At 36.3% G+C, this 27,316-nt stretch overlaps 1 protein-coding gene and 1 pseudogene across 2 annotated transcripts; both read right to left on the bottom strand.

Annotated features, from left to right (window-relative positions):
- Positions 1 to 1,023: 1,023 nt before the first annotated feature.
- LOC146309530 (uncharacterized) lies at positions 1,024 to 3,736 on the bottom strand (annotated as a pseudogene). Its single transcript, XR_014772432.1, has 4 exons — positions 3,725 to 3,736; positions 3,179 to 3,516; positions 1,496 to 1,577; positions 1,024 to 1,382 (listed from the first exon to the last, which is right to left on the bottom strand). The product of XR_014772432.1 is annotated as an uncharacterized LOC146309530 (transcript).
- A 522-nt stretch (positions 3,737 to 4,258) lies between these two features.
- On the bottom strand, positions 4,259 to 21,522 carry LOC146309529 (nuclear GTPase SLIP-GC-like). Its single transcript, XM_084744178.1, has 15 exons — positions 20,445 to 21,522; positions 19,784 to 19,896; positions 19,569 to 19,619; positions 19,429 to 19,467; positions 18,200 to 18,233; positions 17,936 to 18,028; positions 17,413 to 17,503; positions 13,448 to 13,664; positions 13,044 to 13,331; positions 12,551 to 12,748; positions 12,248 to 12,423; positions 7,050 to 7,137; positions 6,878 to 6,965; positions 6,597 to 6,718; positions 4,259 to 4,480 (listed from the first exon to the last, which is right to left on the bottom strand). Exons 1-15 carry the CDS (start codon positions 20,509 to 20,511, stop codon positions 4,259 to 4,261), a joined length of 1,887 nt encoding a protein of 628 aa, XP_084600304.1. The 5' UTR covers positions 20,512 to 21,522.
- Between the last annotated feature and the right edge of the window lie 5,794 nt (positions 21,523 to 27,316).

Raw genomic sequence — 27,316 nt, 5'->3', positions numbered from 1 at the left:
GCTGAACTAACCTTGTTGTTCTGTGTGTCAGAAGGTCTGAGCAGAGATCATTTCAGAGCTCGCTGACACACCTAACACACATTCCTGTGTACAAAACTTCTATGCGTGCAGACAAAACAAAGCTTGAAATTTATGTGTGCAGCATTTCACAATGTCAACATTCCTCAACTGGTCACACTCCCGTCAACTGAGCAGTGAATGTTTCGAAAAATAAACATAAAGACGACAAACAAACAACAAACCTTGCCTACACTGTTTCATTCAGCAGGGATCCACTCATCAGTACCAGTGCACTGATGATGACTGGCAAAGAAAGATGAGTGCTGATAACAAAATGCAGCATAAAAAAATCTATCCAAATACATTTATACATTTATAATCAATTTAAGATTTAAACAAACACACAAAACAATTGTTCAGTAAATACCTGAATGACTTTATTTTCTGGTAAGAAGCCCCTGGTTTAAAACAATCATCTAGTTATTTCAATTTGTCGTACATGAACACAGAAAGTATTATATTGCAGTAAGGAACAGCTTTGTCCTTGAACATTAGAGAAAGAAGTTATTCTGATCATATTTTTTAAAGGTCTATAACAAAACCAACACACATCATTTAAGGTCCAAGGTTTAATGTAGACACAAATAAAATCATAAAAATTGTGACACCTTCCCAATTAACCATGACTAAACTCATAAAATAAAAACACTGATGGAAAAACATCAAAATATATTCAAGAAGAGGAAAAAAACACATCATCATAGTGCCTACTGGCTCAGACACATACCATGAAAACCACAAACTCCCTGGTTTGAATCTGACTGAGGACCTTTTCTGCATGTCACCTCCCACCACACCCACCCACCTCTTCATCCCCCACATTTTCTGTCTCTGGTCTTTAATTAATTAAAGGCAATAATGTCCTATAAAAAACACTCTTTAAATGTAATTCACAACAAGGAAACTCAAAGTACATATCAACAACTCTCAAACACAACAGAGATAACAACTTGACCTTGGCCTCACATCTCTAATCAACGTTCTCTCAGGGACCTTCAGTGTGAAATCAAGCCTCTGCTGTTTCTCCTCATCAAGCAAACCTGAAACATCCAACATCAAGGTTGTGACATTAGTGAACAGTGATGACAAACAGTGGTTTAGATCATCACTTTCATTCAAATGTACCTGTGCACATGTCATGGATTCAGTGCAGCTGCTGGCTGGATGGATCAAACACACTGTTAACATTATTCAGAACAGTTTGTAATCAGGCCATTATGTGAACATTTGAACTAATCTTTTACCAAATCAGTGACTCTTCATCTAGGCTTCCTTCAGTTCATTGTAGTATTTTATCACCTCTGCAAGCTCCACTGTAACATCTAAAACAAACAAAGGAAGAAGAAAATGCATTGATTATGAGTGCACTATTAAATTACACTATTGGAAATTTGTTGAGATGTACATTTCAGTAAAATACTTATGTTGCCTTTACCTGGCAGTAAGTCACTGTCTGTCTTGAGTGACAGCTCCATTGATTTCTGCATTGTTTCCTCCAGGGTCTTCAGGATGTACTCCTAAATCAGCATGAAAATATTTATCACCTATCACTAACATGGACAAATATTGTTTAAGATTAGCTGATTCCTATGCAGTGGTGGACAAAGTATTCAACCCCAGTGCTTGAATCAAAGTATAGATACTCCTGGTCAAATATTACTCAACTACAAGTGAAAGTTCCTCAGTCAAATAAGTACTAGAGTTCTTGCTTTTAAAAATACTTAAGTATTCGAAAGTACAAATTACAAAGTACATTTTCTAATATCGATACATGCTGGATTGTTTTCATGATGCATTTACAGAAGCTTGTAACTCTCTGAAACCATCTAATGATGCACTGATGCTTGTAGAACCACTCTGCTACACAAAGTCTATAGAAACACCTATTAAAACTTCAGCATAGAAATACAATCGAAAACAAATAGGACAGCTGTTGTCAATTTCTGATGTAACTGTATTAAAATCACCACATAAAATAAGATTGAAGCTAACTGTAAGGATTTCTCCAAGTCTGTTAAATAACTGAGATTTCTTTCTGTCTTCAGGGGCAGAATATACATGAATTATGTTGTATTTTTCAACCCGATAAAAACAATCCAACTTTAAAAGCTACATGGAATAATTAATAATTATAATAACATTTTGAGATTTAATTGTCTTTCTCTTGCCATCACAATAACTGCTTTTTGAAAGAGGGAGAGCTTGCTTGTTCTTGTTACAGAGAGCGCCTGAATGACGTATTTCCACTTCTACATCAGTCCCATTTAAGAGGAGCTACTGTGATTGGTTTCCTTCTGTGAGGAACACAGCATGTGACCAGCTGCATTTTAGAAAAGAAAAAACACCAACAGCTGACTTTAAAGCTGTGCTTTAAAATAAATATGTATATTTGTCTTTGAAATGTAGTGGAGTGAAAGTCATACGTTTCCAAAAAAACAAATACTCAAGTAAAGCACAGATACTCAGAAAATGTACTAAGTACATTACTCAAGTAAATGTACTTCATTACTGTCCACCACTGTTCCTATGTAAATTAAAGGTACAGTAGGACTTTCTGATGAAATAATGTATGGATTCATATTAACATAAATATGTACATGATGGTGGCTGTAGGCAGAGACGGGGCAAAAGGACTAACAGTTCAGCTTTAGTATGTTTGTGTGTCAGTTTAGTAACAAATATTTCATGTTTGTGACAGCTCATTGTGATGTCTAAAGTTGCTCTGTTTGCTGTGTTTTGCAGGTCACCTGGTTCTCCATCACCCCTGATTTCTGGCACCTGTTGGCTGGCCTTAAAAAAATCACTTGAAAACAGCTCCACCCACATTCTTCCTCTCACACTGCAGCCATGATCAGTAGCATTGTTATCAGCCACCAATTTCTATCCATTTGTTGACTTTTTTTTATTTTTTAACTTAATTTGCAGGAAATCTGCTCTGTAAATTAAAGTTGTTGTTTTACTTTTTTATGTTGCTTCCCTTGAGCCAGGGGACAGCATGTAGTGTTTTAGTAGCAAAAGTAGCTTTTATAATGATGCATATTCCACTTGAGTGTCTTCACATAATGATGGAAATATGGATAAAGATGTAAATGTTTTACTATTACAAAATGTGACAAACCTTCAAGTATCTCAGCTTGGTCAACATATCAACGTGAGCCTGTTCAAACATCATGTTCTTTGAATCAAATACATGTTGCTCAATAGTGCTCCTCATGTTTCTCAGCGAGTGTTTTCCTTTAAATCCTGCTGCTCCTACAAGAAAACAGAAAATGTCCACACAATGACAATGAATGTAAATGTGTATTATTATAATCTCAGGTTGGACATGTAATGATCTTTAATCTTACTTTCATAGCATTCTTGCATGTTTTCCTCGATTGTTGTCGTCAGACTCCAGTAGATTCTTTTCTTATCTTTTCTGATCTTTTTGTCAACTTTTGCCTTTATTTTTTTTTCCTAGAGAAAATAAAGAATCAACATATTTTTAAATTGAAAATTAAGTGTTTTGCTGTTTTACATATATATCAACATTGCTAACATTTACTGTATTGATAAAATTCTTCATATACAGTATACATGTATCATGTATCTAGCTGTGAGGAGAATGAACATTTATCATGTGTTGTTGTGTTTGTCCCTTATGCTGTGACACACACTGACATACTGCAGCATCCATGGTGATTTTACCATTTTCTCCCTGAAAATACTTCATTTTGGTTGGATCAGAGAGTGTATCTTAATCTTTGAGTGTACATTTAATCTTTGTGAGGAGTGTTGTCCTAATATCTCCACCTGTCTCTGTGGACACAGTTGACACAGCCTATCTTCTCTAGCACTGATGGTGCAGGTCATTTTGCTATCTTACACCAGCGCAGTTGCCATTTTTGACACATCTACAAGATAGAAAATGCACATGGGTGGGAAGCCTAAAAATGAAGGCACAACAAAGGTGTGGCGTCTTTGCAATATTGTGCTCGGCACATTGGAGTAAAAACCACTTGCACCTTAGACCGGCTAAAACCTGGTCGAAGTGCAAAGTCTGTGGCGCATTCTCACTATAATTCTCACTAATAAGGAATCGGGCATTATCATTATAATTATAAAGGCAAGACAATCTCAATAGACCTGCAAAATGTGTACGAGACGAGATCACAGCTGTCATACTGCTGTATTAAAAATACTAATATTTTTAATATGCTCATGTGAGGTGCAAAGTCAACTGTCTTGATGTATCTGAAATACATACAGGATATAAGACGGACTGCACGTCTCTTCCACATGAACTTTTTGAGTTTTTGACCCCCTCACTCAGGCATTTGTCAAAAGCCTCATAAGCCTCTTCCATGGGTTTTCTGACTTTATCAAGTTCACGCCTCATGTTTTCTTCAAGGACTCTGCACACATCTGTTTTTTGGTCAGCCTGGAATCAAACACAGCACATTGATAACTTAAAGAAATTATGCTACAATGCTAGCCCCTATGACACATTTCACTGACATGCACAAATTGGCACACACGTATCATGACTTAATGCACAAAATAGTCTCTTGAACCCGTTGCCTAAACCCAACAGCAAGTCAGCCATTTTGAATTGCATAATAATTTTTTTCTGACGTGTTATATTTGAACAAACTCCTCTAGAATGAGTCAGATTGACTTCAGAATTGCTGTGTACCATCTTCACTAGTTTGTGACAAAAAGTCATGAAAGGATTTAGATGGGTGTGTGGGTGTGGTGGCGAATTTTTAGGTCTCGCCATGAAACATGAAATTGCTATTGCTTATAACTTGTAAATGATCCGATCTGCATCAAACCTCACATGTTTTATAGTCCCGCCCTGAACACATCTAAATGACAATCACAAGCCTGGAAGTGACACTGAATTTCCTTGCAGTGTCCAGAGCATGTGAAAATTCAGCACCTTGTCAACCAGTCAGCATCTGGTGACATGGTCGCGGTAGTAGCCTGCCCTGACAGGTGCGGGGGTGCGAGGAATCGTACAACACTGCTTGTAGCTTTAATTCAAGTCTGGAACCTCTCATGTTTGGACAGACATGCAAATTGGATGACTGGATGCACCACTACAAACCTAAACAGGCATGTAAACTTGTCAGGGGTACAAAGGGTGAGGTGGATGTGTGAGCAGCTAATATGCTCCCCCAGAGATTTAAAACAAAAAAAAAAAAGAAAATTGCTTCTAAATGAGAGTTACAAGATTTTGGGACAATAAAGCACACAGTCTGTCCAAACTCATATAATGTATGTAATGAAGGCTTTGAAGGAATTTAATATGGAGCTTACCATATGGAGCTATATTGGGGTCAAAAGTTTTGTACTTGAAAAAATAAAATTTGAAACTGAAAATTCAAGTTTTGATCTTGAATTTTGAAAAATAAGTTAGTGTATTCAAAATAAAAATAAGTGCACACAAAAAATTTTCAGGTTAAATATAATTATGATTCACTCTGGTAATTCTTTTCTTCTGTAACATTTTCCACCGCAGGCTGCTGCAGGTTTTTTCAGCACATTGCATGTTGTCACAAACCGACCTCTCATTTTGAACATTTCTCGCCTGTGTGCTGCTCCAGCAGGTGGGCCTGCAGAGCCGGACGCCATCATTACGAGCGGACGCTGCACTGCGTTCACATTGCAACGCGGAAAGCATTAATGTGTGTCTGTTGAAGTCTGGCAATTTATCCCCCCGTTTCTGCAGTTGGTCCTCAGTACTGTCTAAAACAGCTTTCACATCTCACATCTCCGAAAACGTTGGAGTAAATTTCAAAAAAGGCAATATTTGGATAAACCTACCACGTATTAAAGAATATAAAACTTATATAAAGTGACATATTAGCAGCTTTAGACTTACAGAGGAAATTAAAACAGATTTAGTCGTGCAGGATATTCGTGTATGCCGTGCAAATGGAAGTTTGTCACTGACATCAGTTTTTTCACTGCCAATCGCCTGGTGTAGCCTACATGAAGTATTGCATTGAATTGTTTTAGTTCCTACGTTCCCCGAAGGCAACGTGATAGGGGAAGGTCCCCAGCCTTTTTGTTAAGCTGTCTGTCATGATTCCACACCCCTCTCAGATGATGCTACGCCCCCCACGCGAAGTCCGGGTCAAAAGTCTGAACCTGAAAAAAAAAAAAAAAATTTGAAACTGTAAAAAATAAGATTTGAATCTGAAAAAAATAAGATCTCAAATATCAAAACATATGAAAGTGAAAAATGAAAATGAATAATTTATTCAAAAGAATTACCAGAGTGAATCATAATTATATTTAACCTGAAAATTTTTTGTGTGCACTTATTTTTATTTTGAATACACTAATGTATTTTTCAAAATTCAAGATCAAAACTTGAATTTTCAGTTTCAAATTTTATTTTTTCAAGTACAAAACTTTTGACCCCAATATAGCTCCATATTACCACTATATTGATCTGTAACTGTCATGACACACATGCAAGCAATCACATAATCCCGCCTGGTGCAGATAATGAAGACAACTGAACATATTTTGTTTCTTGATCTTACCACGTCTCTGCAGCGAGCCCCTTGAATCAGAGAGAGAATCCCATGAGCTCCAGACACATAGTTTAATGCCTCAGAGTGACTGTCATTGAGATTTTGCAGAAATTCCTGAAGTTTGGGTATTTCTGTAAAAAAAAAAAGTGTTTGCATCCTACATATTTCAATACATATTTAAACATCATAATCCAATTAGTTATTCCTGTTTGTGATAAAGTGGTTAAAATAAACTAAAATGAAATTTGAGATGAACATTTTGTGTTCATATAAGTTCTCACTTCACCTACCAGTGTCCTCTGAGTTCAGATGTTTTTTCTTAAAAAACTCTTTGGAGCTCACTGTGAACACTTTGAAGCAGTCAGCACTGAAATGTTTCTGAAAAAAGCAAATTGAATGATTTTAAGGCAGACTCACAATTGTAGACATTTTTGTGTTAATCTATAAAACTATAAAACTCACCTGAACCTTTTTTTGTTTTCTGAATACTTTGCACACTTCCTTCTTGGCTTTCATGTTTCTTTTGGATATAAGAGCTCGAGCTGCTGAACTATAAGAAAAGATTTGCATTAAGAGGCATCTTGTGCAGTATTTTGAGCGCTAAAAATTAAATTCCAATATTTTTTGCATATAGTCCTCTTCTTTCCTCTCACAATGAAAGTCAAAATTATCTGGACCACTATTTAAAGGGGTGTGCAGAGGACTGACATGACACTTGCCATGAATATGAAGTTTTGTGAATGATCATTATTATTATTATTATTATTATGAATGATTATGAATGCTGTCATTAAATGTCATTCGGTCAATTACAATGGCACATTATACAGATTTTTGACATTTTATGGCAATAAAGAGCCTCTAAAATTAATAAAAATGAAGAGACAGGATCGTAAGAGTTGTACATTGAAGCAGTGGAATGTAACTACATTTGTTTATTGGACAGTTTTGATTTTTTTTATACCTTTCATGTCAAGTGAAAACCATGTATCTCCAAATCTGGTGATTTTGCATGTTTGTGATCAACTGAAGAAGTGTTACAATATTAAACAAAATAATATATCAAATATAATAATATATCAAACTAAGTCAACTCTTTAAAAACCGTCTTGGATCAGCTGGAAAATGTATCATCACAAAGCTAACAGGCTGTTTTTATGTCATGAAACATGAACATGAAAAGTTGACTTTTCATGCTACAAACATATGATCTTATGGAATATGATGCATCGCTGTAGATTAAAAGATTAGACTAACAGTATATACTGTAGTTAAAATGATTACAACCTTAAAGAACCTCCCCTTCCTGCCCCTCCCCCAAAAAACAATATTTGCAAATGTTTGGTAGTGCATTTTTCTTTAAACCAAATCTAGATAAAAAAAAAATTAAATTAAAATTAAACCATTTAAAAACTACAAATCTATACAATTAATCAATGTAAGCACCATGTGCCTTTCCTGTTCGAAAATTTAAATATTTCACTACATCCAAATATGAAATTACTTTAACTCAATTCCAAAAAATTATCACTAGAATATATGTCTAGTCGTCTGCAAGAATAGAAATAGACTTTTGCTTGAATGCCTGTGATGCCTGACATCTAGAAGAATTTGGATCATATACAAGTAAATTAAAAGTAACACTATTAGATACTCCAGCAGTAATGTGATTACTTTGAGGTATGGTTTCACTTGAGATACAGTGGGTTAACTGACTTTTGACTTTTTCAGTGTTACAATTGCCCCTAGTCACTTAAACAATTGCCACCACAATTGCATAAAATCTAATATTACAGTCAGTTCCTATTGGTGAAAATATATCAATTGTATTATTAATTAGTGCACATATAAATTATAGGTTTCTCATATCAAAAGATGACTAGTGTACTTTAAGTAGTCTGTGAGTTATGAAGGTAAATATAGGTCTCTCCTATCTCAAAATCATACTTAGTCTCTCAGAACGAGAAATCTTAAAATAATGACTTGTAAATAATTTTGAAAAAGTTGCTAATTATAATTAATTATGTAATTATTTTAAGATACTAAGTCATTTTTTGAGATAGTAACCAATATTTTGAAATACCAAATCATTATCTTAGATTCTAAGTCATTATTTTGACAAAGCGCGTACACAGTGGTGGCACTGACCATGGGCATCTACATGCAGCTGCAACAGACACACAATAGTGTAGATCACACAAGCACGCCGGGTGCTATCTTGTGCTAAAAGACCACAGACTTTGTGCTTTGACCAGGTTTTGGCTGGTCTAAAGCGCAAGTGGTTTTTACCCCAATGCACCAAGCACAAGACAGCACACGTGCCAGGCCACGCCTTTGTTTTGCCTTCATGTTTAGACCTCCCACCCACAGCAGCACAGACCCCGGTGCATTTGCTATCTTACACACATGGCAAAAGTGGCACTTGAGCTGGTGTAAGAGCAAAACCGCTTGTGCTGGTGGTGCAATGGCTTTGCGCTGGGTGTAAGATAGGGCCCTTAATGTTCATATAGTTTCTCTTGACTGTCCCTCAATATTATGAGTATGAGTTCCTGCCACCAATTTCATGGGCGCTCTGAAAAAGGGACCCATGGAGGTTCAACAAGCTGCCAAAGTGTGAACACTGATTTATACTGTATCCAAAACACATATGGGTTAAATACTGGTAGAAATAGCAGCAAATGACAGAAATACCCACAGTTGGCCATGGTGAAATGGACCTTTAAAACAGCCCTTAATAAAGGCAGTCAAAATTTCCTGAAGAATCCATCTAAAAACTCACATCAGGGGAGTGAGACCTTTTTTATAGCTTTTTTTTTTTTTTAACTTTGACTGATCTCTGACTTTATTAGCAATGGTTAATAATCTAACATTGTGGAGCGCACAGTGCAAACTCTCTACTGTGCTGCAGCAGCACCTCTGAATGAGAACAATATGAGTCTGTCTCTTAATACCATGACTGTGACAACACAACTATTTGCTTTTATGAATTTTGTTCACTTATCATGTGAAGAATTGTAAAATATCACTTCCATGAGACTGATCAGACAGTGACAGATCACAGGCAATAAACTTGGCATTTCATCCTCACAGCATCGTGACTTTAAGCTGCTGTGCAGTTTATATTGTATTAATTCTAATACTGATTAACATATATTACGCTCTTTTGCCTCAATAATTATTAACACCACAAAATAACACACTAAAGCAGCCAGATTGGGAACTCAAATTTATCCTTGTTGCATTTAGTGTTGCTTGAAGTATAACCAGTGCATTTTGACTGTAGCTGAAGTTTTTACCTTAAAGTGTGCTTCTGTTTCTTGGATAGAAAATGTCCCATTTTAGGAAAAAAAAATTAATCCAGTGTGTAGCCCTCTACCTGCATTGGCCGTTGCCAGGTTTATGTGTGGGGTACGTTAGAAGTCAAGTTGTTTGAAGTCATCTGTCCTAAGTCTAAGTCAAGCCTCAAGTAATGAATGCCAAGTCCAGATCAAGTTGAGCCTTTTACCAACATTAGTCAAGCAAGTCTCAAGTCCTCAAATTTGCAACTTGACTCTGACTTGAGTCAAGTTATGTGACTCAAATCCTCCACCTCTGCTTCTTAGGATGTTTTTGTGAAAGGAATTATGGTAAAGGTCAACTTTATTTTCACAAAAACAATTCAACAGAGTGTAACTTATAGAGCTATTCAGTCTCTGCATTTAAGCTATTCCAGTATTAGGAGCAACAGGCAGCTGCTATGCCTTAATTGGTTGCTGACTAGAAAATTGACCTAACTGGAGTACCCCAACCTAGGTGACAGTGCTAACCACTGAGGTTGCTGTGTACAACTTAAATTAAAAACAGAATGCAATCATTTGAAAATACTCTGTCCTATATTCGACTGAAAACAGAACAAAGACGAGGTATTTAATGTTCACACTTATTAAACCTAATTTTTTTTGTATATATATTCATTGTGAATTTGATGCCTGTTTCAAAAAAAAGCTTGGACAGGGGCATGTTTAAATCATCTTTTCTTTTAACAGCACTCAGTTAGCGTTTGGAAACTGAAGGCAGTAATTGATTCTGGAAGTGAAATTCTTTCCCATTCTTGCTTGATATATGATTTCATGTGTCTGCAGTCTCTGTTGTTGTTGCACAACAACATAGTATTGTTGTTTTGCACTTCATAATGGACTGAAAATTGTCAGAGGAAGACAGGTCTGGACTGCAGGCAGGGCAACCTTCTACCAACACTGTTGAAACACCCCTGCAGTTTTCCACAAAGTGGTGAGCCTCACCCCAACCAAGTTATGTGACTCAAATCCTCCACCTCTGCTTCTTAGGATGTTTTTGTTAAAGGAATTATGGTAAAGGTCAACTTTATTTTCACAAAAACAATTCAACAGAGTGTAACTTATAGAGCTATTCAGTCTCTGCATTTAAGCTATTCCAGTATTAGGAGCAACGGGCAGCTGCTATGCCTTAATTGGTTGCTGCCACTGACTAGAAAATTGACCTAACTGGAGCACCCCAACCTAGGTGACAGTGCTAACCACTGAGGTTGCTGTGTACAACTTAAATTAAAAACAGAATGCAATCATTTGAAAATACTCTGTCCTATATTTGACTGAAAACAGAACAAAGACGAGGCATTTAATGTTCACACTTATTAAACCTAATTTTTTTTGTATATATATTCATTGTGAATCTGATGCCTGTTTCAAAAAAAGCTTGGACAGGGGCATGTTTAAATCATCTTTTCTTTTAACAGCACTCAGTTAGCGTTTGGAAACTGAAGGCAGTAATTGATTCTGAAAGTGAAATTCTTTCCCATTCTTGCTTGATATATGATTTCATGTGTCTGCAGTCTCTGTTGTTGTTGCACAACAACATAGTATTGTTGTTTTGCACTTCATAATGGACTGAAAATTGTCAGAGGAAGACAGGTCTGGACTGCAGGCAGGGCAACCTTCTACCCACACTGTTGAAACACCCCTGCAGTTTTCCACAAAGTGGTGAGCCTCACCCCAACCATGCTTGTCAACAACTAAGCCTGTTGAAGATGCCCCTTTAATTCCCAATTATGAAACTAGCACGTTATCAGTAAACCTGTTTACCTGTTTACTGTTTTTTTTTTAATTCCATAACTTTTTGTTGGTCCTGTCCCAACTTTTTTGAAATGTGTTAGAGGCATCAAATTCAGGATAAAAGTATATTTACACAAAATCAATAAAGTTTATCAGTTTGAACATTTAATATCTTATCTTTGTACTGTATTCAATTGAATACAAGTTGAAAATGATTTGCAAATCATTGCATTTTGTTCTTATTTACGTTTACACAACTCACGACATTTTTGGAATTGAGGTTTGTCATTTGTGCTTTTCATTACTATTATTAGGCCCTTTATGTTCCATATATGTTTAACTAAATTTTTGTCTGCAGACGAACAAGAGGATCTAGAAGTAAGACAAACAATAATAAGAGTAACACATCTGCTGATATGAGCTTTTTCATGTTGGTGCCCATAGTGTCAGACTTTGAAGATTCCTTCCCTTAAACTAACAAGAAAAACATTTATCTTCCTTTGCCATAACAACATGACATTACTTACTTCTGTATAATTATATGGATTTTTATATTTATTTGATGTACTTTTGGCACCTTAAGTCACTTACTGATCATCAGAAACTCCAAACTGATCAGATTTGGTGCAGATAAAGTGAATCTGCTGACATTCACCACCGTTTCCCATGAGGCTGCTGGCGTTTTTCAGGATCTCCCAGGGTTCTTTCTCTGATGCTGCTCGATTAATCTCAGTCACAATCCACACAGTGGAGCAGCTTCCAACAACCTGAACGACCGTAAATAACAAAGTTATTATGGATAATTATTTATCAGTGGTTTGTCATAACATGATGTAACATTTTCCAGATAAGACAGTAACACACAATAAACAGCAGTGCATGTGAATAAATTACCTCTTTCCACATTTTATCTCTGCTCTTGTTACGGTCTCCATTACCAGGAAGATCCACGAGTGTGACATGCTGGAGAAGATGATTATTAGGCACCCTGACAGTCACACACTTCACTAGTGGCCAATACCACCTCTTTACTTCCTCATCTTCTGAGTCAGTTCTTGTGTATTTGACACATTCTGCAGAAAGCTCTTCAGCCTGTAATAAATAATAAAATTAAATTAAGGCAATACAAGGCAATTTCCTATATGAACATTCAACTCAAGTTAGTGTTGATGCTAATATCATTTAGGATCTTAATGAGACCTGTTTGGGCACCATGACTGAGACAAAATTCTGATTGGAATGTGTCAAAGCAGTTATAAAAATTAATTGAATTTCTGGTAGACAATATTCTCAGTCTTCTAAAAATGGTAAATTTGGTTAAAAAAAAATAATGGTGAATTTGATATGTGTTTGTAGTTAGAATATCTTTTCTCTCAGGCATACTTACTGTTTCATATGACAAAATCTTCTTCCCAGATTTATGAAATTCTGGAATTTCATTGAAACATTTGCTGTCCATGAGGTCTTCAGGGCTTTTTTTTTTCCATTCTTCTCCATAAAGAGCTGATAGCTTGTCAACAGTTTCATCACTGTCATCATCTTCATCATCTTCATCATCATCATCATCATCACCATCATCATCATCATCATCATTGTCATCGTCATCCTGACCACTTTCTTGATCTTCATAATCTCCAAGGAAATTCAACATGGACCACAACTCATCTCTCCACTCCTGAAAAATAAATTGTTTAACTTTGTTATATTGCATGAAACATAACCAGCAACTGTATTGCAGATATATCACGACTTTTCAAATAGCTTCAAGTAAACATATTTTGCTAATTTTACCTCCTTTGTGATGAACTCAATGTCTGCCTCATACTTTGAGTTCTTCATGTTTGCCTCCACTTTAATCATGACAGTGGTACATGCACTGATGTCTCCAGAAGGCAGGAGATCCTTGTGTCCAGTGACGGCATTTATCAAAGAGCTCTTTCCAGCCCCAGATCTACCAAAGACACCGACCAGCTCCCTCTTGTCCGTCTCCAAGTCCCTGATTTGATCCCTGATGTACAGGAGTTTAAATATGAGTTAAATGATCATTTTGGGAAATATATAAACACTGAAAGAAATGTATCAAAATCATAAAGTCATTTATCTATGAATTGCCTACTCAAGCATAATTTTAAGTAGCTGCAATGTTTATAAAGTTAACAATGGTTAACTTGTTTGTGAAGGGGCTCACTCATAATTATCATCAGAATGTTGAGTTAGCAGCTGTTAGCAATGAGCTGCTGAACATAAGGCATTTAGTAAAAGAGCCAGATGTTTGCCTTTTAGAAGCTGGTAGACCAAAAACACAGTTAACAGGAAAGTGAATATAAGAGATAAATTGTTAAGCTGAAAAAAACAACAAAAAACAAACAAACAAACAAACAAACAAACAAAAAAAAAACAGCTCAGTATGAATGCTAATAGAATATGCCAAGCAACTCTCAGCTCCTGGGTCATCAACATCGGGACAGGACTATTAAATTATGTAACTCTGAATAGTTTTCTTTTTGCACATTGCTAGTTAGCCCTGGTGGCTAACACCAGCACAACACCGTTACCTGCCAAGACCTGCCAAGACACACACACGTATGTACACAGCCTGTGCCTTACTACATGATGGTAAGAACGTGAAGTCTGCAAGATGCATAATCTGAGGGTTTCTATGTCCTTTATATCCTCCTTTATAAGTCTGGACGATTGTATTATTAATATTTGGCGGATATCTCTCTTTCAATACATGTAAGCATTATCCAATTGCTAGTTTTATGATTAGATTTGATTTCACACTGTAGAATGTTACCTGGTGTAACCTTCACCTACCTCTTATGTTTCAAACTACAGTTATGTTTAATGTTTAAAGTTATTTATAAGGCTATTTCTCTGGCTAAAGACACTGTTTAGTTTGTTCCTCAAGTTATTCATATATAATGTTTGTCTCTTGCTACAAAACTAAAGTGGATTTCAATTTTGAAAAGAAAGAGGATAGGATGTTTTATAGAAATGTATGTAAATTTCAGCTTTTATAGAGATTTGCTTATTTATTTTTATAATTTCCTAGGTTTTCTTTATATATAGTGCACTAAGATGTGTTGGTTAGAAAGACTTTACAATAATCTGGAATTTAAGACTGAAATTTAGCCTTGGAGAGTACATTTGAGTTTGAATCGGATTATCCCTGGTTCAGGGGAAATAGGTTAACTGATCTGAAAATTAAATAAACAAATAGATACATCCACAATCCTCAATATCTAGCCGCGTGTGTGAGTGCATGCATGCCCTTGATTGACTGTTCGTTCCTTTTTCCATATACCTTATTTAAATTTCTTTATTACTGAGTTTCAGAGCTGGTGGACCAATTGAGAAGTAACCTTAGTTATTAGTATTTTTATTTTGGCTTCCCTAAGAAGGCTCGCACCACTCACTTTGAATTGGCTAGAGTAATTCTATTCTGTTCATTCCTTTGTTAGCAGCAGTTTTAATTAGAAAAGGTGTTCCTTTCTTGCACAAAAAACAATAACTGACAAAGAGGGTCGCTATATTATAGTGACTGGAGAAATTCACAACATTTCCCTTACTGTAGTGAATATATACACCCCTAACACAGATAGCCCTGTACTTTTTAAGAAAGTTTTTGCATTATCTATATTATATATTATCTATATTATATATATTATCAGATATCTCACAGACTAATTTGATAATCAGAGGAGATTTTAACACTGTTCTGGACACATATCTTTACAGATCCTCCAAGGACACAAAGCCCCTAGGATAAGCAAGAAATAGATTAGTGCTCCCAAATTTCTTCTTCAACTACTGGGCCTCAACGATTAAGACTTTCACTTTTTGGCTAAATACTACAATACCTTCACCTAATTGGTTACTGATGGAACAAGAGGACTGCCATCAATATTCGCTGGCTGCAATCCTATTGCAACTAAGATCAGTAGGATATTATATAATAGCAATCCTATTATTCATAACACACCTCCAAGATGACAACTGCCTTGCTGAGGAAGCTGAAGGTGAAGGTGGTGGAGTGGCCAAGTATGTCTCCACACCTGAACCCAAATGAGCATCTGTGCAGCTCTGGTGAATTCCATGCCTAGGAGGATTAAGGCAGTGCTAGATGACAATGGTGCTCACACAAAGTACCCAATGCCCACACTGGATGATATTACACATAAGCTGGCTGGAGCACAGTATTTCAGTGTGCTTGATGCACTGTCAGGCTATTGGGTGATCAAACTGATAAAATAATCCTCCATGTTAACAATGTTTAACACCATGGCTGGCCAATACAGGTTCCTCCACCTTCCCTTTGGCGTCATTTCTGTACAAGATGAATTCCAGAGGAGGACTGACAAGACCTACAAGGGCCTCAGCTGAGTTGCAGCACAAGAGAGGAACACAATGCAAACCTGCATGCCATGCTGCAGAGAACAAGAGAACGAGGGGGAAATTTAAACCCAGAGATGTGTCATCTGTGTTCCAGAGGTCAAGTACTTCAGACACACGCTGAGCCGAGAAGTCATCAAACCAGACCCAGGCAAGGTGCAAGCCATCACAAAAATAGAGCCACCAAGGAACACAGTAGAGCTTGAGACAATACTGGGGATGACCAACTACTTGGCCAGATTTGCACCCAGATTGTCAGGGGTGAATGCACCACTATGAAAGTTACTGAAGGAAACCAGTGACTTTGTAAGGGACGCAACACGCAACATGGCGTTCCAGAACATAAAAGACCTCCTTGTGCAGGAACCAGGACCAGTTCTTGCATATTTCAACCCAGTAAAGAAACTGGTACTGCACGTCGATGCATCCAAGAATTGCTTTGGTGCAATACTCCTACAAGAAGGTTTGACAGAATTCGGAAAGAAATAAAACTATTTATCATGTTTGAGGAGTGCCAATGTGCATTGGCGTTTATAATTTGTAGCTCAGAGAAGATAACCATGTCGTACATGAACACGCGTTCATATAGTGCACACTCTCCCACACCAGTCTGTCTGTTTGCCTGTATGTCTGTCCAGACAATATATGGACATGATGTGACTCCTCCAAGGTGTCCAGGAGTGCAAAAATTATAAAAATCCTTTACTGAAGTAAAAGTACTAATTTCACACTGTAAAAAACTTCACTACAAGTAAAAGTATGGAAATATTATCAGGTAAATATACTTAAAGTAAAAGTAGTCATGTTGCAGTAAAATGCTCCCTGTTAGTGTTACTGTGTCTGATGTTTTTGGATTAATATTATTTCTTTAATGTTATTGCTGTTTACTGTTGTAGATGTTTATGGTTGAGCACATTAAAAAAAAAAAATAAACCAGCTCTTCATTTGGCATAAAGGTGAGTAGATAATGCTGAATTTTCATTTTTGGATGAACTATCCCTTTACTTTATAGGCAGGTGAGAAAGCAGGTGAAGAGCAAGAGGGGCCAGAGATGAAAATGTTTTGAGAAGAAAGGAGTAAAGAACAGAGCAGTGAAGGAGAGCTGAGGTGCAGCCAGAGGCACACATAAGACAACAGATATGAGGCTTTAAGTTCTTAAGACATTTCAGTAGAGGTGATTTTTTTTTATTATTTAAATATCAGTTTCTGGGCTTAGCCCTGGATCTCCTCAACTCCTAGATCTGCACCTGGTTGTGTGACCAAATTGCCAAAATACACGTTATTGCAAGTTTAAATACAGGTGTTATCCAGGAAGAATATATAATATGGACCATGGAAAGTGGAGTAAAGTTAATACTTACTTCAGGAACTCATGGAGTTCATTGCCTTGGTGAGGTAGTCTGTTATGGACACATTCCATTATGTTTTTCACATGAATCAATGTCTTGTTTTCTGTCAGAGTGAAAGTAAAGAATTGGAACCATGAATCCAGCAATACATAGTAATGCACAACGAGGCTTTTCTCATACAAGAAAAGGAGGAAAATACTGTAAATCATGACAGGCACTTTGTCAAGTCAATGTAGGAAACCTTACAGTGTATCATCAGGCTTATTTGGCCATTTACCATAAGATATAAAGGTTGTCACGGTTTAAAACAGTATCTAATTAAAGGTCACAGTTATTATTTACCATGAATGAGGTATACTTATTGTTGCTATGGTTGCATGTGGTTTAATACACATTCAGGAAATACTTAACATGTATACTGTTGACTGTTTAACACACCCTGCCCAGCCAATGAGAAACAGGCATTTCTTATACAAGTAAAAATTTCATATAAGCAATTAGCAGGTTGTAATTGTTTCGAAACAAATATAAATACCTGTGTATGATCCCAGTCTTGTCTCATGTCGTGGTTTTTTAGTTGGTGACTGCCAATTGTTGGACTCGCCCTGAAGATCCAACTCTCTCTTTCCTTGTTTGTTTTTTTTTTAACACAAAACAAGTTAAATAGATAATTTTGTTGCATGTTCCTTACACAGTGTTAAAACCTGGTCTCAATCCAGTTATTTTGTCAGTTATAACATGTTAGTCCCTTGAAAACATTAATGAGCGCATGTAATGAATAAGATACTATGTATCTCACCTTTATCACTTGTGTCACTGGTGGACGGCCAAACCTGAGAATGAACATGAATAATTGACTCTTAAAGCAGAATTTGATCAAGATATTATATTCACGCAGGCTTTGTCCTCATTGTTGTGATGTGATGTTTGTCTGTTTGTGTGATGCAACTTGTTATACCAAGGTCTGAGTTAATACATGATTCTGATGCAGGGGGGCAATAATTCCTCATAATGGACATATACTAAGTAGTTCCAGTGAAACTGTATGTTTACCCTTGTACCTTTATGCACTGGAATGAGTAACCATGGCAACAGAGAAATTGATCAGGAAGATTGTAATCAGAGACACAGTCAAAGCCTCTGTTTACAATTTATTGCAAAACATTAACAAGCTAACATCCAATTACAACAATTAGTGAGTTCAACTTCAATTTCTTTTAACTCATTTGGAATATATGACAACTTTAATGACTGGGATGCAGCTGAAAAAGAAGAATTGAAAAGAAAAAGAAGTAATAGTTTAAAAATTTAACACCACAGGAACACACAAGCTGAAAAAGTATACTGCTCCTCTGAACTAAGCGATCGTGTCACATTCTGTTCACTATTCACCTCACTATCTCAGGCTGCAGCTGACAGTACACATGGCCTGTCATTTATTTGTGAAAATCTTCACATTGATTTGAGGACAGTTACATGGCTGGATAGCAAGTCTTGCTGTCAAACGAACTGGAAATATCCAATGCCAAGTTGTATCTAAGGTTCCTCCTATTTACTGAAGCAGTGAACAACGTTTCCTAATGGGATGGTAATGATTGTTACCGGTAATAGTCAAACCCTCAGGTGTTACCTGGGAAACAGAGAGACTTGTGAAAAACTTTAAATACTGATTGCAAAACATATAAAAAGATAGAACAGTGCCATTGTTTTTTTTCCTTGGACAAGTGACTGTGGTATAAGCAGGATAATGACCTTCGAGATGTCTGTATTCAGTAATTATGGGACTTCAGTGTGTGTCAGACATTTCCATCCTCCATGTCATCCTTTAAACCACTTCGTTGTACATTATCCCTCACACCACAACAGCAACCTTTATTTCCTCAGTTAAATACACTGTGATCCAATAAGACAATTCTTCAGTCAAAGATGACTCTGTTTCAGGACACTTCAGTGGCTTAAATGCTTGTGCATGAAGAACAGAGGAAAGTTCACTGATCACATGTCTGTAAAACTCAATGTTGTCCTTACCTCAGCAGATTGTGGTTCTTCCTCATGCTCCTGTTGACACTGCAGATAAAAGTTATATTCTAAGTGGAAGGCCATTTCAAATTCTGAGCAAAGACTGAAAATATAATGTATATGATTGTAATAAATGCCCTAGATGATACCTGATTGTGTGAAGAAACAACTGTTTCCTGATCTGTTGTTTTTTGTTCTTCCTAGTGACAAAAGACAATATTTGCAGATTCATAATATTTTACAATATCATAATCTTTTGTCTGTAGAAGTCACTAAAACTTGTTGATGCCCCTGTACATTATGAATGCTTCTCTCTCCATATCTGACATTTGTTGGTGCAATTACAGCAGAAGCAGAACATTACCTTTAACAACTTGAGTCTCTTCTTGAATTTTTTCTTTGGTTCTTCTTTTTTGATCAATTTATCTATTGCTTCATCTTCAAGACAGTAAAGACATTCCTCATCAATTTCTTCTTCTGTAATTCAAAAATATTCAGTTAAATTTTAGTCATGCAGAAATAATAATTATTTTCAAATTGCTGTAGATTGTAAATTGTTTCATAAGGACTGAAACAGGTTTGGGTTCAGCTAATAATTTTACAGAGGTGATAGCATGGCTGTATGAACTGAATGCATTTAGATTTGATTATTATTTTATTATATTCTCCAGTCTTGATTTCATTGCTGCTTGCTATTGTGAGGTCCTCATGTTAATAAGATATTGACAAAAAGCAATTATTTTTCTTGATGTGTTCCTTCTGATTGTGTAAAAATGTTAAGTGTTTTCACCATAAGTGGATTTGTACTCTCTAAACACAGACAATATTTTCCATGATTTAACAACAATGATCTCTGCCATTTTCTTAAAACTACAGTATGTCTGTCATGGATGTATCAGCATTGTCCTACAGAACAATACTGCAGTATGTTTCATATCTGTACTTGTAGATATTTCAGTATTGGTAAGTCATTATCAACAGTGTACACTATCAGTGCCCAACAAAGAAGTATGGTAATACTTTACCTTTAAATTTTTCTATATATTGTCTGAGACCCCATTCAGCTAATCTGTTGCGAACAAAATCATCCATGACCAAGAACTGCAAAGGAAAAGTAAACGAATGATCATTATCTGATTAATCATCAATACATTTTTGAGACAGTTATCAACCACGTTTAACTGAAGGAAAAGAAGTGGTTATGAAACTATTAATGACAGAGTCAAGACAGTGTCCATAGCAAGAATTTAAGAAATTCATGTCAAGTTCAGTCAGACAACTCACGTTTTAGAATGTTTATTCAGCAGCAGAACGTGATTTATGTTTGGCGTCTAAGCGCCAACATCATCACGCCCCGCAGGTTAAGTTACATAGAGATATGAGGGGAGTGATGAGCAGATTCTTCAAACCCCCTGTTGGAGCCTACAGGTGGATGCTAGGGTGGAGGTGGGGTAAAAAGAGCAGGCAGCAACATTGCGCGAGGCAGCAATACATGCAGGCAGAAGGGGAAATGGGAGGTTCAGTAGTTTAAATAGACGGCCAGATTGGAAAACAGCTTAATTTATCTGCCTGAACTAGCTCGCAGGCGTCACCACATTTATGGCACACTTCATACTGACATTTAAACTTAGCTTTTTGAAATGTTAATATATGAAAACAAAATCTCATGGATTGTACATGAACCTGAAGAACCACCTGCTTTAATGCTATTCTAGTGTTTACAGTGTACAGTACTGTCTGTAAATTAGTGACTTATTTTACAGGCATTGTGTGGGTTTGATACATGTTAAATCATATTCACTATTCACTTCTACCAGAAATATTGAGTGTAGGATCAGGGATTTAGTGTGCAAGCAGGTGAGTGGGAATCCACAAATAATCCACAACAGCTAACTAACATTACATAACTAACTAATATCTACGGTGGCCGACAAGTGCAAACGCGCTGCATATACAGACAGGCGCTGCAAATACAGAAACACGCTGCATATAAGAAAACAGATGCAAAAGAAAAACGCTGCAAATACAGAAACGCGCTGCAAAAACAGAAACGTGCTGCAAATACAGAAACGCGCTGCATATAGGAAAACAGATGCAAAACGAAAACGCTGCAAATACAGAAACGCACTGCAAATGAGAAAACAAATGCAAAAAGAAAACGCCGCAAATGAGAAAACAAATGCAAAACGAAAACGCCGCATATACAGTCACACAACGGAAGTGCTCCAGGCCTCTACGGGCAGTGCTGAGCTTTCCCCCCGAGAGACAGACAACGGACAAATCAACCTGCGGAGGAGAGGAATAGGCCTACGTGAAAATATTATGGCACATATTACTAGATAAAATCCTTACTGTCTGTTATGTATTATGCACTCCCTGTACTTTACTGTTGTTTTATGTATGAGTGTTGTCATGTTGCTTATATAATGTCATGTTTCCTTGTATGTCTTCAACATGACAATAAAGTTTGTTTTAAAAAAAATAAAATAAAATTAAAAAAAATCCCGAAAGGGGAAACGTAATTATGAAGAATAAACATCCCGTAACTGTTTTTTAAACTAAAAAAAAAAAAAAAAAGGAATAGGCCAATGTGAGAAGTAGAAAATTATTGGTGAGAGGAAAGAGGGAGAGCGGGAGAGGCTACATGAAACGTATTCTTTTTTCTTTTTCTTTCTTTCTTTCTTTTTTCCACATGTGGCCCTCACCTTTTACTGTATTATGGAAGTGCAGCTGATTTACATTTTTCATGTTTGTTTGTCGGATTTACATTTTCTGATTTTTTGCCTCTCCCGCCTCCAATTTTCCTCTCACCAATAACTTTCTACTTCTCACGTAGGCCTATTCCTCTCCTCCGCAGGTTGATTTGTCCGTTGTCTGTCTCTCGGGGGAAAGCTCAGCACTGCCCCTAGAGGCCTGGAGCACTTCCGTTGTGTGACTGTATATGCGGCGTTTTCATTTTGCATTTGTTTTCTCATTTGCAGTGCGTTTCTGTATTTGCAGCGTTTTCCTTTTGCATCTGTTTTCCTATATGCAGCGCGTTTCTGTATTTGCAGCGCCTGTCTGTATATGCAGCGCGTTTGCACTTGTCGGCCACCGTAAATATCAGCTTATTTATCAGTATATTGTAGTTGTGCTCTTTTCTCAGGAGGCTGGACTTTGATGCTACATTTAGACTGTGAAATTTCATCATGAGCTGTACACGACCAGTTCATTTGGGAAACTTGGAGAAGAGCCAACTCTCTCTCCATTCATATAACAACAAATCTGTCCTTTGTCTCCTACCATCTGTACTTATGAGACTGTAAAAAGTTTTACAGGAATGTTTAGTTAAGCAGATTTCTTTGTAAATTTAACAGTTTCAGAAAATAATTAAACAAAGACTCCTTAAGCAAAGACGCTACTTGTTATTGTCACTACAATAATGTGGCTCATATGTACAGATTTCATTTAAAAAAAAAGATATTTTGTAGTTCCATTTCCATGTATTTAATAAAATAATAATTAATGGAAGTTCAATTATGTAATTCTTTCACAACTGAAAAGCCTTGACGAACTGAAAGAAATACCATATTATATTGTATCTTTAACTCTCCACCACCTCCTACTACTCTAAAACCTTCAGTTTTGTAGCAAAGGAAAGCTCATACTTAATGAGCAGAGGAACTCTTCGTGGGTTTATGCTTACTCTGAGTATATCTACACTGTATAAATAATAAAGCAAATAGCATGGCTGCATCATGAATATAACTTACTGCATAAATATAAACTTACTGTTTAACTTGTGAATGTGATACAATGATAAATGTACAGTTTACTTACATTTACTCTGTTCCTCTTCAGTGCTCGACTCCTCTGCTGCTTGATCTAACTTGATCTCTATCTTTTATATTGTCTCCACCTCTCACCAGCACACTCTCAACTTGGCACAAAAAACAGGTTGGGTAAAGTCTAGCAGCTCAAATATAATTCATGGTCACCTGACAATAAACCCACCAAGCAACAAGCACACAGGCAGTGTTTAAAGGCAGTGATGGGAGAAGTAATCAGATTATTAAATCTATATAATCATACTAAGTAAAAGTCTAACAGTATCATCAGCCAAATGTACTCAGCATATCAAAACTAAAAGTAGTGAGCAAATCTAATTTTTGTATTTTGTCATTATTAATGGTGGTTAATCTCTAAACTAGTAAATGTATGTCCATACAAATATATCAAAAATGACAAAGAGAGTAAAAAGAGACAGCATTGGATTGACGTCAGTATTGACAGATATTCAGTTTTGAGATCTGTATCAGCATCTGACATGAAAAAATGGTATCAAGTCATCCCTAAAAATTAACAGAATGATGAAACCATGAAAAACTAATCTGACTTGAAATCACTGAGACTGAATATTTCACACAGTGTAAGTTAAAGAAGTTCACAGAGACGTTATTATGTATATCTGTATCTGTTCAATCAACAGAATGATCTATCTTTGTATCTGTATCTGTTCAACCAGCCATTATTTTCAAACTTAACCTGCCTTCATTGGCAATACAATTGTTGTGCTTAAAACGCATCAAAATGATTTAATATGGGGAAATAATTAAGTACCACCTCTGTTTTGCACTGGAAATAGAAACGCTACAGTAATAATATACATGTATCAAAAAAAAATCCTTCAGTTGAAGGGAATAATCTTGGTGAATTCATGTCAGCGACAAGAATTAAAACTAAATTTTTCCACGTAATGATTATTATTTGAAACAAAAACAGATGTATAGGCTGTACTGGATGCTAGACGTCATTAACTGACTGAGTCTGAGTGACACCCAGTTTTATAATAATACTTAAATAATACCTTGATCCAGACTGAAATATGGGTATTTACTTAATATCTACTGGTGGCGATACACAACTGAAGGTAATTTGTCAATATTCTGCATGAGTATTTTTTTTCTTGGATGCATGCAGTTAAAATTAAGTCAACAAAATGGTGGCGACTGAATATTTTTGTTATGATGTTATTACAAATAGTTTTATATTATAGGAGGATATCGTATGTGTCATATACGCTTACAGAACTAGGGCCCTCTTCAAGTGATACAGCTTAATATTGAATTCCACTGTATGCAGAATGTGTCATGCATCATGTTTGCACAGTGTTATATTTTTACAGCTCACTGTCAGTGAATATTGTACAGTAAGTACTGCTTACAAGCTGGCAAAGATAGAATTATGTAAAACTTTGAATGGGTCAGTTGGGTTCTGGAGGTTTGGTTGCAGCAATAGCACACAGTTCATGTAGCTTGTAGTGTTGTTTATGCATTATTATTGTTTTTGGTGTATTGTTTTTAATGCAGTGCTGTCTGAGAGTCACAGGCATTCAATGTTTTTTTTCAGCCTTGCTCCTTATGTGCAGAGATTTCTGCAGATTCTCTGATTCTTTTAATATTATGGATTGCAGATTGTGAAATCTTGACTTTGAACTGTATTCAGTTCACATTCAATTCATACAATGTCCCAACTTTTTTGCAATTGGGGTAGTATAAAAAAGGCAACTCGACTCTTTTGTCATAACCATCCTTGTCTTTATAAACAAAAAATCAGCCTAACCTCAATTTCAGATTTGTGCAGCAGAGTATTTAACTAAATGAGTCAATGGTAACAATATAGTATTTGTTAATTGAGTTGTTCTTACTGTATTTTTTTTTCTCCTCTTTTGAAGTCAAGTTAATCCACTTCTCTGGGGCTCTGGACAGTTTGCACTTTTTTTTATAACTGTCATCTCCCTGCACTGACACAGATCACATGGTTTAATGAGTGTTGGTACAAAAGAAACAGTCAGCATGACAAAGGCATGATAAACAGGTTAGATCTGGTTCACATGAGGTTAGAAAGTGTTAGGGATTATGAGACGAAACACTGCCTGACAGACCTGCCAGAGAAGACAACGACAAACTGATGCATATACAGCAGCTCACTCTCACCACTGCACAGACCCAAAACGGTCTCAAGTGAAAAAGGAGAAGAAAAAAAAAGCAAACTGTTTATCCTGAAGAGAAACTAACCTTAAGGCATATGAGGTGAGTCACTTGTTTAACACAGGGTGTGTTATGGCAACATCATGTGTGAGTGGTCGCCTGATATCGTGCCACTGATATGACTTTTCTTTGTCTTTATGATCTGATCATTTATCCTGAACTTACCTTAAAGGGACAGTTCACACAAAAATCAAAAATACATATGGTTTCTCTCAGGCAGACAGCTTTTATATCCAAACCTGTTACATTTCAAGAAATGAAAAAAGAAAATGTATTTTTAAGATACAAGGTTTGTAGTACACAGCGACGATACTTTTCATCTATCCTGTATGGTTATTTATCCATCTAGTTTGTTTGGGTGTGAGTTGTTATGGAGATATCGACTTTCTCTCAATAATGGAAATAAATGGCTCTCGGCTTTTTCTATGGTATAAAAAATAATTTGCACGTGAAAAACCCCAAGACAAGGTCTCTGGATTCTCTTAACTCATAAGGTATTTCAAATGTATATTTTGCCACTTTGAGCACCACCAGCAGAGCGCCACCTAGTTCCATTATATTCAAAATAATGCAGACATCTTTACTGCCGATATCTCCAAAAATCTGCAACTCACACCGGAAAAAGATGGATCAATAACACTACAGGTAAGAGGGAAAAATATATACTTTTGAGAGTGAACTGTCCTTTAAGGCATGAGAAGTACACCACAGGAATATTCAGGTTTCTAGAGTAACAGTAATAAAACAGGAAATAAAAACAGTCTTAAACCTCAGTACAATGATGTTTGTCCCCATATTTGGCCCATCTGTGTGTCCAAATGTGCCACTTTGCTTAAGTGCGTAAGTAAGTGTCAGTTTGCAAACATGAACCAATACATGCCGTTATCATAAATCCTGAATGATAACACACCTCTACTGAACATGTTTGGACATGAAGAGCAATTATTATCAGAACAACAGCTGAACTAACCTTGTTGTCAGAAGGACTGTGCAGAGATAGTTTCAGAGCTCACTGACACACCTAACGCACATTTCTGTGTGGAAAGCTTGAAATTTATGTGTGCAGCATTTCACAATGTAAACATTCCCGAACTGCTCACACTCCTGTCACCTGAGCAGTGAATGTTTTGAAAAATAAACATGAAAAAGACAAACACCAAGTGAGTGAGTACCAGTGCACTGATGATGACTGGCAAAGAAAGATGAGTGCTGATAACAAAATGCAGCATAAAAAAATATATCCAAATACATTTATACATTTAGAATCAGTTTAAGATTTCAACAAACACACAAAACAACAGTTCAGTAAATACCTGAATGAGTTTTTTTTCTACCTTATTTTTATTTTCTACAACGATCTAGTTATTTCAATTTTATCATACATGAACACACAAAGTATTATTTTGCAGTAAGGAACAGCTTTGTCCTTGAACATTATCATTGATCGATATCATTTAAGGTCCAAGGTTTAATGTAGACACCAATAAAATCATAAAAAGTGCGACACCTTCCCAATTAACCATGACTAAAATCATAAAATAAAAACGCTGATGGAAAAACATCAAAATATATTCAAGAAGAGGAAAAAACACATCATCATAGTGCATACTGGCTCAGACACATACCATGAAAACCACAAACTCCCTGGTTTGAATCTGACTGAGGACCTTTTCTGCATGTCACCTCCCACCACACCCACCCACCTCTTCATCCCCCACATTTTCTGTCTCTGGTCTTTAATCAGTTAAAGGCAATGATGTCAAGGCAATAATGTCCTATAAAAAACACTCTTTAAATGTAATTCACAACAAGGAAACTCAAAGTACATATCAACAACTCTCAAACACAACAGAGATAACAACTTGACC

This window comes from Lutjanus erythropterus, chromosome 19, assembly GCF_056507025.1.
Source record: "Lutjanus erythropterus isolate fLutEry1 chromosome 19, fLutEry1.hap2, whole genome shotgun sequence".
Classification (NCBI taxonomy): Eukaryota; Metazoa; Chordata; class Actinopteri; order Lutjaniformes; family Lutjanidae; genus Lutjanus; species Lutjanus erythropterus.
This window is presented reverse-complemented; position numbering and strand designations above follow the sequence as displayed.

Excerpts from the sequence above, each read along its gene's own strand:
- LOC146309529 (XM_084744178.1), bottom strand. The coding sequence starts at position 20,511 with ATGGATGATTTTGTTCGCAACAGATTAGCTGAATGGGGTCTCAGACAA. Across the intron at positions 19,620-19,783 it reads AGAGACTCAAGTTGTTAAAG|GAAGAACAAAAAACAACAGA; the intron begins GTAATGTTCTGC and ends TTTTGTCACTAG. Across the intron at positions 17,504-17,935 it reads AAGACTGGGATCATACACAG|AAAACAAGACATTGATTCAT; the intron begins GTATTTATATTT and ends TCACTCTGACAG.